Genomic DNA, 13,833 nt, shown 5'->3' on the forward strand with positions numbered 1-13,833 from the left:
TTGCTGTGATGAAACACCACGAACAAAGGCAAGTTGGGGGAGAAGTGGATTTATTTTGCTTACACTTCCATATCACATTTACTATTGAAGGAAGTCAGGGTAAGAACTCATGCAGGGCAGGAAGCTGGGGGCAGGAGCTGGAGGGGTGCTACTAACTGGCTTGGTTCTTATGGCTTGGTCATCTTGCTTTTGTACAGAACCCAGGACCACCAGTCCAGGAGTGGCACCACCTACAGTGGGCTGGGCCCTCCTCCTTCAGTTAGTAATTAAGAAAATGCTCTTCAGGCTTGCCTATAGTAGTGTCTTATGGGGCAGGTTCTCAATGGATGTTCCTTCCTCTAAGTTGACTCAACTTGTGTCAAGTTGATGTAAAACATTAACCATCATGAGTTCCTGTTCAATTCGACGTCCTACCACTTATACTTGGAGGTAGGATTGGGACGTTTATGAGTATAGTTCTAGGTTTCCTTGGCTTCCTGTTTGGATAAATGGACAGCTAAGGTAAACAAGAACTGGGTGGAGAACTGACCCCAAGAGTGTGTGGGGGGTGGATGATGGAGGAGGAGGGGGATGGTAACTCTTTAAAACCCCCTCCTGCTCTGTCCCTCAGAAGCCAACCACAGGTCTGTTAGCCATCACCTTGGCCTTACACCTCTGTGACTTAGTGCACATCGCTGGCTTCGGCTATCCAGATGCCTACAACAAGAAGCAGACCATCCACTACTACGAACAGATCACGCTTAAGTCTATGGCGGTAAGCAACCCGTGTGGGAGCCCAGTGAGCCAGCTTGGCTAGGATGACACAACTGTTGGGTTGGGTTGGGTGTTGGGTGAAGTGGAGGGGCAGGGGCACAGAGTGGCTCTGGATGTGGTCATTCAGTGTCAGAGCTGGTACCTGGGCATCCTGGACACCACAGCTGGCATCCCTTTACTTTTGCCATATGACTTCCGTCTCCTCTCTCAGAGCCAGCATAAGGAAGAAAACCAGGAAGCGTGGGACCAGGGAGCTGGGGAGGGAGAATTTTCTAAAGGCAGAGATCTACCTGTGGGCCCCTCATTTTTCCTTGGCTGTCTCCACAGGGATCAGGCCACAATGTCTCCCAAGAGGCTATAGCCATCAAGCGGATGCTAGAGATGGGAGCTGTGAAGAACCTCACGTACTTCTGACTTGGATGAGAGCTATAACATCATGGTTCCCTACTTTGTCAGCTAAGTAGGCCCTGTCTACAACTTAGGGGCGCCTGGTGCCAGTACAACCCAGCTGAACTCACCCTCAGTGGAAAGGGTGTTCTGGGACTGGCCAGGTCTCCAGAGAGGCTGTGTCTCCAGCTACTTTGGTGGATTTCAAATCCAGACAGGGTGGACATACTGAGGCTACAGGAGCCTGGCTAAAATAAGGGGGTGTGGGGTGCCAATGCTGTGGCACCCCCTCTCTCTGCCAGCACAAAGAACTTTTCTGTTTTGTTTTGTTTTGTTTTGTTTTGTTTTGGATTGGTGGTGGTGGGTTGGTTCTTTTGTTTGTGTGTTTGTTTTTGTTTGTTTTGTTTTGTTCTTGAGACAGGGTCTGACTGTGAAGCCCTGGCTAATCTGGAACTCACTATGTAGACCAGGCTGGTCTTGAACTCACAGAGATCCAACTGCCTCTGCCTCCCAAGTGTTGGGATTAAAGGCATGTACTACGCCTGGCCCCAGCACTAAGAGATTATTTAACATACTATTTAATTAAGGGGTAGGAAAATGAATGGGCTGGTCCCAGAACATTCATGAAAGGGACACAATACAGTGTTCTGCCCACTTTTTAATAAAATTTACATATGATTGGCCTGTTAAGGCCCAGTTCTAGAGCTGGCCTCCCAGAAAGATGGAGGCATCAAGAGTGGGAGGGTGTCCTCCAGAGAGGGATTGCTACCTCCCAGCAGGCATGGGGGGCACATTGACAAGGGGGTTCCACCTAGAAGGGGCCTCACCTTGAAAAGAGGTTACAAAAGATCATTAAAATATTTTTTTTCCTAAAATGGAAGCACTTGTGGGGCTCTGTGTCCTTTCAGGTTGGGGAGAACATTGCTGCGATGTGTTAATAATGCACAGCTGTGAGATCACAGCAGAGTTTGGCCATCCTAGCAGAGCATACAGTCAGAGCCCAGATCAGCCCTGTCTTCAGATACCCAGCCTGGCATCCTGCATCCCAAGGGACTAAGGAAGGGAGGAGAGGTGAAGGGTGCCAGATGGAGGTGGCAGCACCCCTTCCCACCATCCTTCCTTTCCCTCTCCATTCCTCAAGTTACCCAGATCTTAGGCTGGGAATTGCACGTTTTAAGGACAGGGTGGAGTCAGACAGAGAAGGCTGCTTTCCTTCTTAAATTAAGTGGGACTCAAAAAATAGAGCTGATGGAAGGAAGGTCCTGTGAGTGCAGCGGTATCGGTTGCCAGGTTGCAGTGGGCAGGGCTGGAGGACGGCACTGGAGGGATTTGGCAAGTTCTGTCGGTTCATCACTGGTCCAGGGAATGAGACTTTTCCTTCCCATATTATTCTTGAAACTTCACAGTCCTGCCATTTTCTTGGCTCACTGGCCTTATTCTCCGTCTTGCAGGCTCTGCTCTATTGCCAACTGGGCCTCTTGCCACCCCTACAGCTGTTCCTTTACATCTGGAGCCGGGGCAGGACTGTTGGAACTGCCTCCAGGGGACTGGAACTCACAGCTGTGTTCTTGGCTTTCTCAGAAAGAGCTGCAGTCTTGATGCTCTGCGACAAGCCAGACTGGGGTGGGGGGATAGATAGGAAGGGCAGCGGCTTGGGAGGGACTGCGGAGGGTGACACCACATCCTGAACACTGCTGAAACGGTGCTGAGAACAGCCAGCCTCATCCAACAGAAAACTCCTGGGGGACAGCTCAAGTAGAATTGGGGGTTCTGAAAGGTCGTAGGACTGTACTGTCTGAAGCCCTTCATTTCTCCACCAAGCAGGACAAGCTGTCAACGAGGTTTATTTGTAGGGGTTTGTGAGTGCCTCTCTAGACATCTGAACTTTGCTTTCCTAAAATGGAGTGTCCATTTCTCTGTCCGAGGCCTTTGAAAGGGACCGTCTGCACATTTGACCCAGCTGCCCTGGACTGAGGCCACGGCCTGATACTGAACGTGCCTAAACTTGAGCCAGAAGCCATACACACTGGGTCACACTGCTCCTCCCCACTCCCCAAGTTCTCAAAATTAGGGAGGTTTATAATCTTGGGTTGACAGGGAGACACAATCACATGCACAGCAAAGTGTATATCTAGGCATCCACCCAGCCAGTTCTTTTGCAGGAGATTGAGCAGGGGAGTGGGCCGGGCTCTCCAAACTCTGTTCGAACAGAGGCAGTGCCCTGCAAGGGTCAGGGCTGGGAGTGGAGCTTTGATGTGCAGTTATTGGATGGGAGTTCTTTAGTGTTCTGGAAAAGACGCGTTCAGCACAACTTATGTGAATGGATCGCCTGCCAACTTGCCTGGTACTGATTAAACCGTGCCCTGAAATGGCCGCTGGAGGAGAAAGAAGAAAGAGCAGGGGTCGCAACTGAATTTACCTCAGGCTGGGCCAGCCAGTTCGCTCTCTTGCTTCAAGCCTCGATGCTGGCCTTAAAGCCAGAAGATGCACCCTTTTGTCTCAGTTACCTGGAGTGACTGAAAAGTGGAGATTCCTGGGTCTCATGCTGCTACGTGTGGGGCTCAGGAATCAAACTCTAACAAACATCCAGATCCACTGCTCTAAGTCTAGACTCTAGTCTAGGAGAATCTCCCATGGGCCTCTTCTCAACCCTCCCATCTGGTTTGCTCTAAACCCCATCCTAATCCCCCGTGCCCTTCAGCAGTGTTAAATTAGTCTCACAGCAGGTTCCGCCCCAGACGGGGAGGTGGGGCGGGTGCGGGTGGGGGAGCGCCTTACTGCGCTGAGTCTGTGTTGCTCTTGTCAGTGGCTGGGCGGGGCCGTAGGACTCTAGCATTCTTGGTTGGCTGAGCTCAGACACTTTAGCAGGCCTCAGCCTCAATTGGCTACGTCTGCCTGAACGCCCTGGGCCCTGGGTTGGGATGGGGTGAGGGATAATGGCTGCTCCGAGCTCTGCCGCTCCGCGCCCCCCCCCCCCCCCGCCCCCGAGGCCAGAGGGAAGAAACTAACTGCCTGGGAGCCCAAGATGTCATCCCAACAAAGAAGTCCAAGAAGTCCTCCTTCCCAGGATAAACTCCCTAGAAAGCAGCAAGGGAGGCTCTCCCAGCTTGAGACCACCATCCGGGCGACACAGAGTATGGGTCTTTCGTCTAACACATTTAAATGATGTCTTCATTTCAGATATTGAAGGGTGTTTTAAAAATTTGTTTTATTTTAAAATTATGTGTCTGTGAATGTTATGTACGTGTGAGGGCAGAAGCGTTGGATCCCCCTGGAGCTGAAGTAACAAGCGGTTGTGAGCTGCCCCTCATGGATCCTGGGAACCAACTTCTGGTCGTCTGGTCCTATGCTCTTAACCGCTGAACCATCTTTTCAGGCTCTCCCCTTTGAGGTTTTGATTTACACTTTCAGAGGATATAAGTGTATGTTCAATTGCTTTTCTCCTGAGACTGTCTAGTCTGCAAAAAGTTTCGACTTGGAAACAATACTGTCTGCGAGACAGTTAAGTGTAGTGTGCACACACACACAAAAAAAAACGCCTCTCCCTGCTGTTTCGTTTAATTAGCCGAAGAAACCTCTGTTTCTCCATCTGGAAAATACCGATTACCCATGTCTGCCTCACAATGAAGTCTTCAGGATCTAATGGGAACGTGATTGTAAAGACATGGTGTGGCTTGTGAGTTATAAATAACGGGATTACAAAGCAGCCTTGCATGATGGGAAAAGTGCTGGGGAGTGTGTAGAACCGGTGGGCTTGATTCCTGGGACCAAACACTTGTCCCTGTACTGAATTAACCCACTTGGGGAGGGAAGTCTGTCTTGAATCACACCCACAAGCTTAGTAGAGGGCCCTGTCAGTCAAATATAGGTTTTGCATAACCCCCGAGAACCGAATGCAAACCCCTTGCTACCAGTGGTTTTTCAAGTTATGGTCTGACACATCTAGGGATTCTTGGAAACATTTGGAAAGTGATGTCACCGTTTTAGTGGTATGTGGTATGTTACAGTAGCTTCCTAAACACGGCTGGGAAGCACAACTTCATAGCTAATGTGTGCCTCTAAGTCTTCTGATGTTTTTGTTATCTTAATTGTAGCTACAGAAAATGATTTGGTGGTTCAAAATCATCTTGGATTCTGTACAAGCTGCGGTTCTAGGAAATTAGGTCTGCTCTTCCAACTTAAAAGTCTGAGGTGTGTGTGTGGATGGCCCCCAGCTAATGAGGATTCCATCATGAAATCAAGATGCATCCAACTAATGATGTATAAAACAGTGGTCTCCCAATACTGGGCAGGGGCAGTGATCCAGAGCACATAGCCACTCGTGTGGTCCTGGGGGGCCCCACCCCCTATACTCTGGGCTCTACTGCGGCTAGGTGTATGATTGCATTCCCCCCTCGAGGTAGGACCTTGTTGTGTGTCCTATGCTAGCTCTGGTGCTCACCGCGGAACCCAGGCTGATCCTGGGCTCAAGGCAATCCTCCTGCCTCTTCAGTGCTAGGATTGCAAATTGTGTCACTACGCCTAACCTAAGTGCATTCTTTTACTTATACTATTTATCATAAGCAAAGAAGTATATCAGGATATAACTCCATTATAAATCAAGGAATTGTGTGTGTGTGTGTGTGTGTGTACTTCATCTGCTTTTTTTTCCCTGTCCCATTCTGTGTGTGTGTGTGTGTGTGTGTGTGTACTTCATCTGCTTTTTTTTCCCTGTCCCATTCTTTGTCAAAAGCAAAAATAAAGCGAAAGCCTTGCTCAGTGTCAGCTCCATAAGAAAGGATGGACAAATGGATATCTGTGGTGCCTCTTAGCACGCCAAGGTACATGCAGACCTTCAGGCTTTCACAGTACCTGTGTCTCTTCTCAGCCCTTACTACCCTCCCCACTACCCTAAAATTCTCCAGATCAAGAGCCTTCCTTCTTCCAACCATCCCCTTCTCTCTCTCTCTCTCTCTCTCTCCCTCTCCCTCTCCCTCTCCCTCACCCTCTCCCTCTCCCTCCCCCTCTCCCTCTTCCTCTCCCTCTCCCTCCCCCTCTCCTTCTCCCTGTCCCTCTCCCTCTCCCCCCCTCTCTCCCTCTCCCTCCCTCATCTGTCTTGGTCCTCCACTCTTTGCTCTCTCTTACCTTCCTCTCCTCTCTTCCTCACTCCACCCACCCCCATCCACACTGCTGGCCATGTTTAATCTACTTTCCCTCCCTGCTCTCTTGCTATATCACTTCACACGCTTAACTACAATAAACACCTTCCCCACAACCTTGGAGTGGCCCTGTCCTCATGTTATACAGTTAGGATCTTTGGACCTCTGTGCCCGAGAAATAAGCTGACAGGATGTGATGATGTATACATTTTTAATCCCAGCACTCCAGGGGCAGAGGTAGATAGATCTCTGAGTTCAGGGCCAGCCTGGTAAACATGACAGCTCCAGGGCCAAACAACAAAGGGGGACCCTGTCTGAAAAACAAAACAACCCGAAAAGAAATAAGGTGTGAGTGTGTGTGTGTGTGTGTGTGTGTTGTAACACAATTGGTAGTGTGCTTGCCTAGCGCACACAAAGCTCTGGGTTAGATTCGAGATACCACATAAAAAGAATGCAGTCATCCACACCTGCAATCTCAGTCCTCAGGAAATGGCGGCATGAGAAGTTATCCTGGGGTAAACAGCCAGATTGAGGTGAACTCTGGGTTACATGCGATTCTTTTTTGACCAAAAAAAAAAAAAAAAAAAAAAAAAAAGGAAAAAGCAAGGTTGGGAAATGACCTTGAAACTCTATCAGTGGCAAATTTGGGAGGAGCCCAGATGCCCCCCCGAAGCCTCAGCTGCTCCACTCTGGAGGGAAGAGCAGCTGAACTAGTTAGAAGTGTTTGGCAGAGGGGTTAGGGAAACTTGAACTCTGGGAAGCAGGTGTTATGGCTTGTTCATATCAGATTCCTGGGGAGATCGAAGAGAATAGAGAAAACGATGCATTCTTCCTCTCTAGGAAGGATGGGGAGGTCTAGAGACCAAAGTCGCAGTTGTTAGACTGGGCGCCCCACAGCCGTCTGCGACTCCCACCCTTCCTCAAACACTGTTCCTCGCATCTACCATGGACTGTAACACTTCACTTGTTTCATAGTGAGTTTTTCTCTGCCCCAGGAGGTGACTCTCAGGAGTAGAAGATGGGACAGAAAGCTGTGCTCCTCACTTCCCTGTGGCTTTGCCAGAGCAATGCAGCCTGTGTGAAGGGAGAGCCAGAGAATCTTTCAGTTGTTACTTGAGCACCCTCCTGCAGCTCTCCCTGAGCCGCTCTGTCTGTATCTGCCCCCTTTCAGTACTTCTCCAAAGTTCAGTGCCCGTTTCGTGTCAAGAATTCTATTTCTTAGTGCCCAGGCTATGAAACCTTCCCTGATCCTCAAATGTCCATGCAAAAGTGGTGAAGCAGGTATTGTTTTTAGTCCCCTTGATAGCCTCTTGACCTGATTGGCTGCAGCTCTTTAATTTTTGTTGTTGCTGTTGTTTTTGGATTTTTTTTTTCCGAGACAGGCTTTCTCTGTATAGGCCTGGCTGTCCTGGAACTCACTCTGTGGACCAGGCTGGCCTCGAACTCAGAAATCCACCTGCCTCTGCCTCCCAGAGTGCTTGGATTACAGGTGTGGGTGGCTGCAACTCTTGAGAGATGAATACCTTCCTAAATTCAACTGGACTAATATTTTCCTCTTGCATATTGGGAATAGATTTCACAGGACTCATATTCTCCCAATGAAGTTGTGGCTTCCGGACTCAATTTTCTAACCTTTTTGGGTGTTAATTCTTTACATACTCACCACTAGTACCACCACCACCACTATCATAAAAGAACATCCTTCAAATGTCCTTAGTACATTCCAATATATTGCCAACAGTCATAAGGTTAAGGAACAGCAGGAAGACAGGTTTGTGTTTGTCTGTACTCCCCAGTCAGAGAGGTTAAGGGACTGTCTTGATCAGGGGTTCAGGATGCCCCTTCCCTGTGGGTGGCTTGGCTCTCCTGAGGAAGAGCACTAGGAACATGGAGTGGTGGGCTGATACTGAAAGAAGCATATTCATTCATACAGCCAGGGCTGGCTAGGGGAATAGGTCAATGGGAACCACAATGACCTATGGGAAGTTTGATTCCGTATGGAGTAAGGAACACCTAATGTGTATGTAAAATCCAAGATGTAGCCTGTGAATAATGTATGTTCACAAAGGCTATTTACTGTATTGTTTGTTTTGAATTTCTAAGGATCAGACCCAGGACTTGGCATAAGCTAGGCAAGCACCTTGCCTCTGAGTTACGTACCCCCGCCCTTCAAAAAAGGCCTTTCAGGAAAAGCTGTGGTAGGATTCAAAGTGCAGGGCTTGTGCTGAAAGCTTTCAATGCCTGTGTTCAAGACCCAGATTAGACTCAAGGGGAGGCGGCTCAAGGAAGAGTCGCAATGACGGAGAAAGAGATTCGGTGATCCAACATCAAACACCCCCTCATCCAGGAAGACAATCCTTATCTGTAGAAGGAAGGGCAATTTGACATCATCTCCTTTTTCCCTGTTTGTGACTTGGCTAGGAAGACTAAAACACGGGACACTGGGGGAAAGAAGCAGAGGACTGGAACCCTCTTTATTCGAAGAGAGCCGTTTATCAGTGACTTCCAAAGACTGCTGCAGGTTTTGACACTAGAACGGCCAATGCCGGTGAGCACTTGGAGCTTCTAAAACCAATCCAGATATGATGCTTTCAAAGCCAGGGGCGTCAGGTAGGGGGATAGCACAGGCCTTTAGTCCCGGCACTCAGGAGGCAGAGGCAAGCAGATCTCGAATTTTAAAAAAAGTGCTTTCAAAAGACCTTTGTATAGAGGAAGGAAATTTACTATTTTTATAGCCCTGTCATTAGTTTATGTCTGAATGTTTTCCCCCTAATAGACATATTATAGGGCCTTTAAACAATTTATATTTGAATTAAATTTTTTTTAATTTGAATATCTATACAGTTAGTAAGAGTTTGAGAGCAGAGGTGTGGACACTGGGAAAATACTTTCCTAGCATGCTTGAGGCTTGGGGCTTCATCTACAAAAATACCAAAAAACAAACAAACAAAAAAAACCCCCAAAAAAGCCCCCCCAAAAAAAACCAAACAAATGTCTTATGGCGGAAGTTTGTAGAGTGGACTCTAAGGACAGCACTTCCTTTCCTCCTTTTTTCCCCCTTGACCGACACACCACACAAATCACACATTCCTGGGAAGTTCTAATCAATCTGGTGGATGTGAACTCTCTGTTTCACTTCCTGCTTCATAATAGCAAATACCATACCCAGCATATTTTCCTTCCCGACCAGGAAGTGAGGGATGAATTTCCTGTTAGCTCCCCTCCGTTCTGAGACACCATCCAAGGACAACACCAGGTCTGTCTGCATCAGGCTGTTCGTTTTATTTCCTTGAGTCTTTAGTGCTCCCGAAACTCAAAGGTGGTTTCTTTATAACGGGTGCTTCATAGTGACTTGTGTCAACAGGCTTCTCAGAAACAGATTTATTTGGTGTGGCAGTTTAGCTCTTCATTTGAGAGCGCTTCCTATTCAGGGGCGGTGGAACTAACCCTGGCCTTTGCAGACTGATAGCAAGCCTGAGAATTAGAAACTGGGCTCTCGTCCAGTGACTGTGAGCCAATAATGAGGTCCCAGATATCAGAAAACTGGATCCTGGCCTGAGTAAGGGGTGATACACAGAATGGCTTTGTTTCTCGGGGAATTTGTGGTCTTTCCAGGTCATCCAGGGACTTAAGGTGGAGTCTAAAGGCCGGCCTCCTTGAGGGAGCTGTGGCTTGCCAGTGTCCAGCCTGTCCTTGAATAGCATGTGGCCATTACTGTTAGCCACTTCCACCAGCACTCTGGCTCGGTACTTGTACTGCAGCGTGGAGACATCATCATCTACTGACCATTAAGTGTGTCCAAATCTTACATTTGCTTCTTATGATCTCTGTGGTCTTGAGCAAGTCTTTTGGCCTCTTTGAGCCTCATTTCCACGTGAGGATGCGGCTGGGGGTGGGGTGGGGTGGCTCATACCTTTACTCCCAACACTCAGGAGGCAGAGACAGGTGAATCTCAGTAAGTTCAGAGCTATCCTAGTCTACACAGCAAGTTCCAGGACAGCCGGGGCTACATAGCAAAACACTGTCTTGAAAATAAATAAAAACAAACCCAAATCCCAAAAATAAAAACACCAAAAAGAGAGGATGCTTTATCAAATTGTAAGGATTCAGTAAAATATAGGTATAGAACACTCATTTCATAACACAGGAAAACACTACAGAGGACTCAGGGTTTCCCCTTTCCCTTGCCTACTACTCCTTACTATCTTTTTTCTATCTCCACTTCTTGTGAGAGTCAGAAATGCTGGAGAAAACTGAGGGGTGAACACATTTGGGCTCCTTCTCAATGTTCCAGAGCCCACCCCACCCAAAACTCAAAGCGTAGGGGACTTCACGTACAGAAACTGTCCAGTTCACTCTATGTTTTCCTGCCCACGTTCTGCTTTCTCATAAGCCCCGGGCGACTTGTTTCTTCTACAATTCTTGCTCTGTCTGTGTATGGGAGAGCTGGCCATTGCACAGCCTCATATGATTGCAGTCACCTTGGTGCTGTCTCTTCATCCTTTGTGATTGTCTACAAATTTTTTCCTCTAACAGTGTCAATGCCCTATAGGGAGATGGGCTAATTTTGTCCCATGGGGCAGTTTTCTTTCCTGTTCTGGTTATTGCATCACAGTCCCTGATTCCAGGAAAGAATTTATACTTCCACTCTATAAGTTCAGTGTGTATGTGTGTGTGTGTGTGTGTGTGTGTGTGTGTGTGTGTGTGTATGTGTATGTATTTGAGAGGGGGAGGGAGAGAAGAGAGAAGAAAGGGGGGAGAGAGAAGAGGAAGAAGAGGAGGAAGAGGAGGAAGAGGAGGAGGAGAAAGAGGAGGAGGAGGAAGGAGAAGGAGAAGAGGAGGAGGAGGAAGAAGAAGAAGGAGAAGAGGAGGAGGAAGAAGGAGAAGGAGAAGAGGAGGAGGAGAAGGATCTAGGGTCTAGAGGAAAGTACACTGTGGTCAGGATTAGGAAGTAGTTTACCCCACCATATCCAAATGAAATATCAGAGGAAATTAATGGGTCAATATTCTTAGCTCACCTTTTCCTAGTCCTGACACATGAAGGCAGTTAACATGTAGTCCTAGATCTTTGTTCCCCAACTGGCAAAGGGTAAATGCATATGAGAAAAGGGAATTCTGGTTGAAGTGGATAGGGTTCAGCAATTCAAGAGTCTATGACAAGCCAGAATGGTACCAGTGGCAGGAGGCAGGGTTTGAGTACATACTTTCATTTCTGATGGGATTTGAATCCTTGAATCTTGGGGACAGCAGAGAATGATATCAAGAAAACCGAGAGAGTTTTGAAGCATTAGGAAATGTAATTGAGGCGGAAAGTTACTCTGAGTGGAGTAGTTGTAAATGCTAAGATCTAAGGTTAGGATCACCCAAGGAAAGAGAGTATAGATAAGTACAAATTTGATGATGAGGAATCTCATGGTGGGTAAGAACCTCCAAAAAGGTTTCAGAAGATGAGTCAAAAGCTGGTGAGGACCTCCCATCCTTAGGAACAATTTGGGTTCTTGAGAGTTCCATCCGAACCCCACTCCTTGTACTAGAACACTAATTCATCCATCCTGTCTACTATGATGATGTTTAGTTTTCTACCCAGGCAAGTATACTCTGGGATTTTTTTTTTCCTTTTTGAGTGCTATACTTGTGTGTTAGAGTATTGGTGGTAGTCTATAGCCTTTCAAGAGGGCCGACTTCTTGTAAAAGGCTAGAAGGATCTGACCAGTGTCCAAAGCCATGATATTGACTTAGCTGTATTTGTTAAGATTTGAAGTTGGTGTTTGGTGAAAACTGCCCTCCACCACCCCTAACATAATCCACAGAGAGTTAACTTGTAGGTTCTATTATGACTACAACCAGCCCCAACAATGACCTTCCCTGCCTGGAAAAAAACTGAAGTGAAGCAGACAAAACATAACACAACAACCCCCCCCCCAAACAACCAGCCCCAAACCCTGAGCTCCCACAATATACTTGGACTCTTGGGGCCTTCCTGTGGCCCATGCAGAAACGAAAGCACAGAACAGGTTTGTTGGGGGTAATGGCCCTAAGGTTTATTCTTAAGTGGGGAGTGAGGGGAAGGAGATGTGAAGGAAACTGTCCCTCTTGCACAGAGTCCTGTCTACCGGAGAATGGATCATCGTTCCTTGTGGTCAGCTGAAAGAGTGTGTCTCATCCTCCAGCCTAGATCTCACCCCCCCCCCAAACCCACATCTCCCAGGAAGCACGCTGCAGTAGCTGTTCAAGAAACCCTGACAAGAGAAGCTCTCACACTCCTCATATTAGCTCAATTGTGCTGTGGGAAGGAAGGGAGAACACGGAGCAGGGGGTGAGGATGAGGGCGGGGGCTCTGAACTTCACAGCCTGGCACAGGGTGTGTTGGGCCAGCTGCTCTCCAGGTGTTCACATTCTCCCTCCTTCCCTTCCTCAGCTCTGAGGACACTAGACTCTGATGGGCCAGTCCCACCTCTGAGCTCAGAGACATCAAGTCCAAGAACAGAACTGCAAGAATACGGACACAAACACCAAACAACGTGGGGGCGAGCTCCCAGGCAGATGCTCCTCTGGTCAGATCATTCCTCAGCCCCCAGCCTCTGTGGTATAGGCTATGCACAGTGGAGAGGCTGGGGTCTCCAGAGTAGCTCGGTGCTAGGAAAAAGTCCTCCGTTCCCCAAGGCTGTAAGGAATTACAGGCACCAGGGATGGCTTATGGGCAGCAGGAGGAGCTAGGAAAGTGAACGGCAGTTTCAGAAAAGCAAAGTTCTAGCTGCCACTAGTGCCCATGGGAGGACGAGGTGGTTGAGGGACCTTTAGGGAAGAGCAACAGACAGAGGCCCTGAGCACTAAGCACTCAGTGGCACACTCTCCATTTCCCACGTGGGAGCCAGATTTGTGCTTGATCAGAGCTTTGACGGAAGGTGTTAACAGAGGTGCTTGGAGACCACCCCGGAGGTGGCCAGTTCTAGGGTCCTCTGCAAAGTAGCCCCAGTCCTTGGAGAACGAGAACGCACCCTGTCCTCTTCCTTGGCCCATCCCCCACCACAGTGCGTGGTCCTCAGACGTGAGTCTGCATCCGCCGCTGCAGGGGTCGACTGGGGTCGGAGTTCTGGGAAGAGGACTGGGAGTGATGGGAAGAGGAGGCTGAAGCCTTGCTGGCCTTGTCAAAATGCACGTAGCCATCTTGCTTGCCGCTGCTGCTGACGCTGCTGTCGCACTGCGTGTCCAGGAAGGAGCTGCTGTCGCTGAGGGAGCCCCTCTGAAACTCCCGCTCACAAAGCTCAATGGAAGAGCTGCCCATGCCCAACACGAACCTCTGTCCATAGTCGTAGAGGCGGCCCTGGCCGCTCAAGGTGCTGTAGATGTTGGTGAAGGACATGCCTGTGGGCACACGCTGTTTGCCTGTGGGACGCAGGTCTGGCTGGCAGCTGGACAGGGAGATGGTTGGAGTTGAATGGTGTTCTTTGAAAGTGTTGACACTGTAGTAGCCGTTGGTGGGGTCCTGGAGAGGCAAGAACAAAAGGGCATTTCACCAGGGAACCTTTACTGGCTGTGGCAGGGGGCCAGGCTG

The 13,833-nt window shown here is 48.7% G+C and overlaps 2 protein-coding genes across 4 annotated transcripts in view; one reads left to right on the plus strand and one right to left on the minus strand.

Moving 5' to 3' along the window:
- St3gal4 (ST3 beta-galactoside alpha-2,3-sialyltransferase 4) overlaps positions 1-2,015 on the plus strand; it is a 46,216-nt gene extending 44,201 nt beyond the window's left edge. For all 3 annotated transcript variants that reach the window (XM_052188740.1, XM_052188742.1, XM_052188741.1), the window contains 2 exons: positions 611-754; positions 1,081-2,015. In XM_052188740.1, coding sequence (XP_052044700.1) covers positions 611-754; positions 1,081-1,167 — 231 coding nt within the window. In that variant the 3' untranslated portion in view covers positions 1,168-2,015. The remainder of the gene's footprint in view (positions 1-610; positions 755-1,080) is intronic.
- A 10,292-nt stretch (positions 2,016-12,307) lies between these two features.
- Positions 12,308-13,833, minus strand: part of Kirrel3 (kirre like nephrin family adhesion molecule 3) — a 101,277-nt gene continuing 99,751 nt past the window's right edge. Inside the window, exon 16 of the mRNA XM_052188743.1 lies at positions 12,308-13,764. Within this exon, the coding sequence (XP_052044703.1) occupies positions 13,321-13,764 (444 nt within the window). The 3' untranslated portion in view covers positions 12,308-13,320. The remainder of the gene's footprint in view (positions 13,765-13,833) is intronic.

This window comes from Apodemus sylvaticus, chromosome 7 (genome assembly GCF_947179515.1).
Source record: "Apodemus sylvaticus chromosome 7, mApoSyl1.1, whole genome shotgun sequence".
Taxonomy (NCBI): domain Eukaryota; kingdom Metazoa; phylum Chordata; class Mammalia; order Rodentia; family Muridae; genus Apodemus; species Apodemus sylvaticus.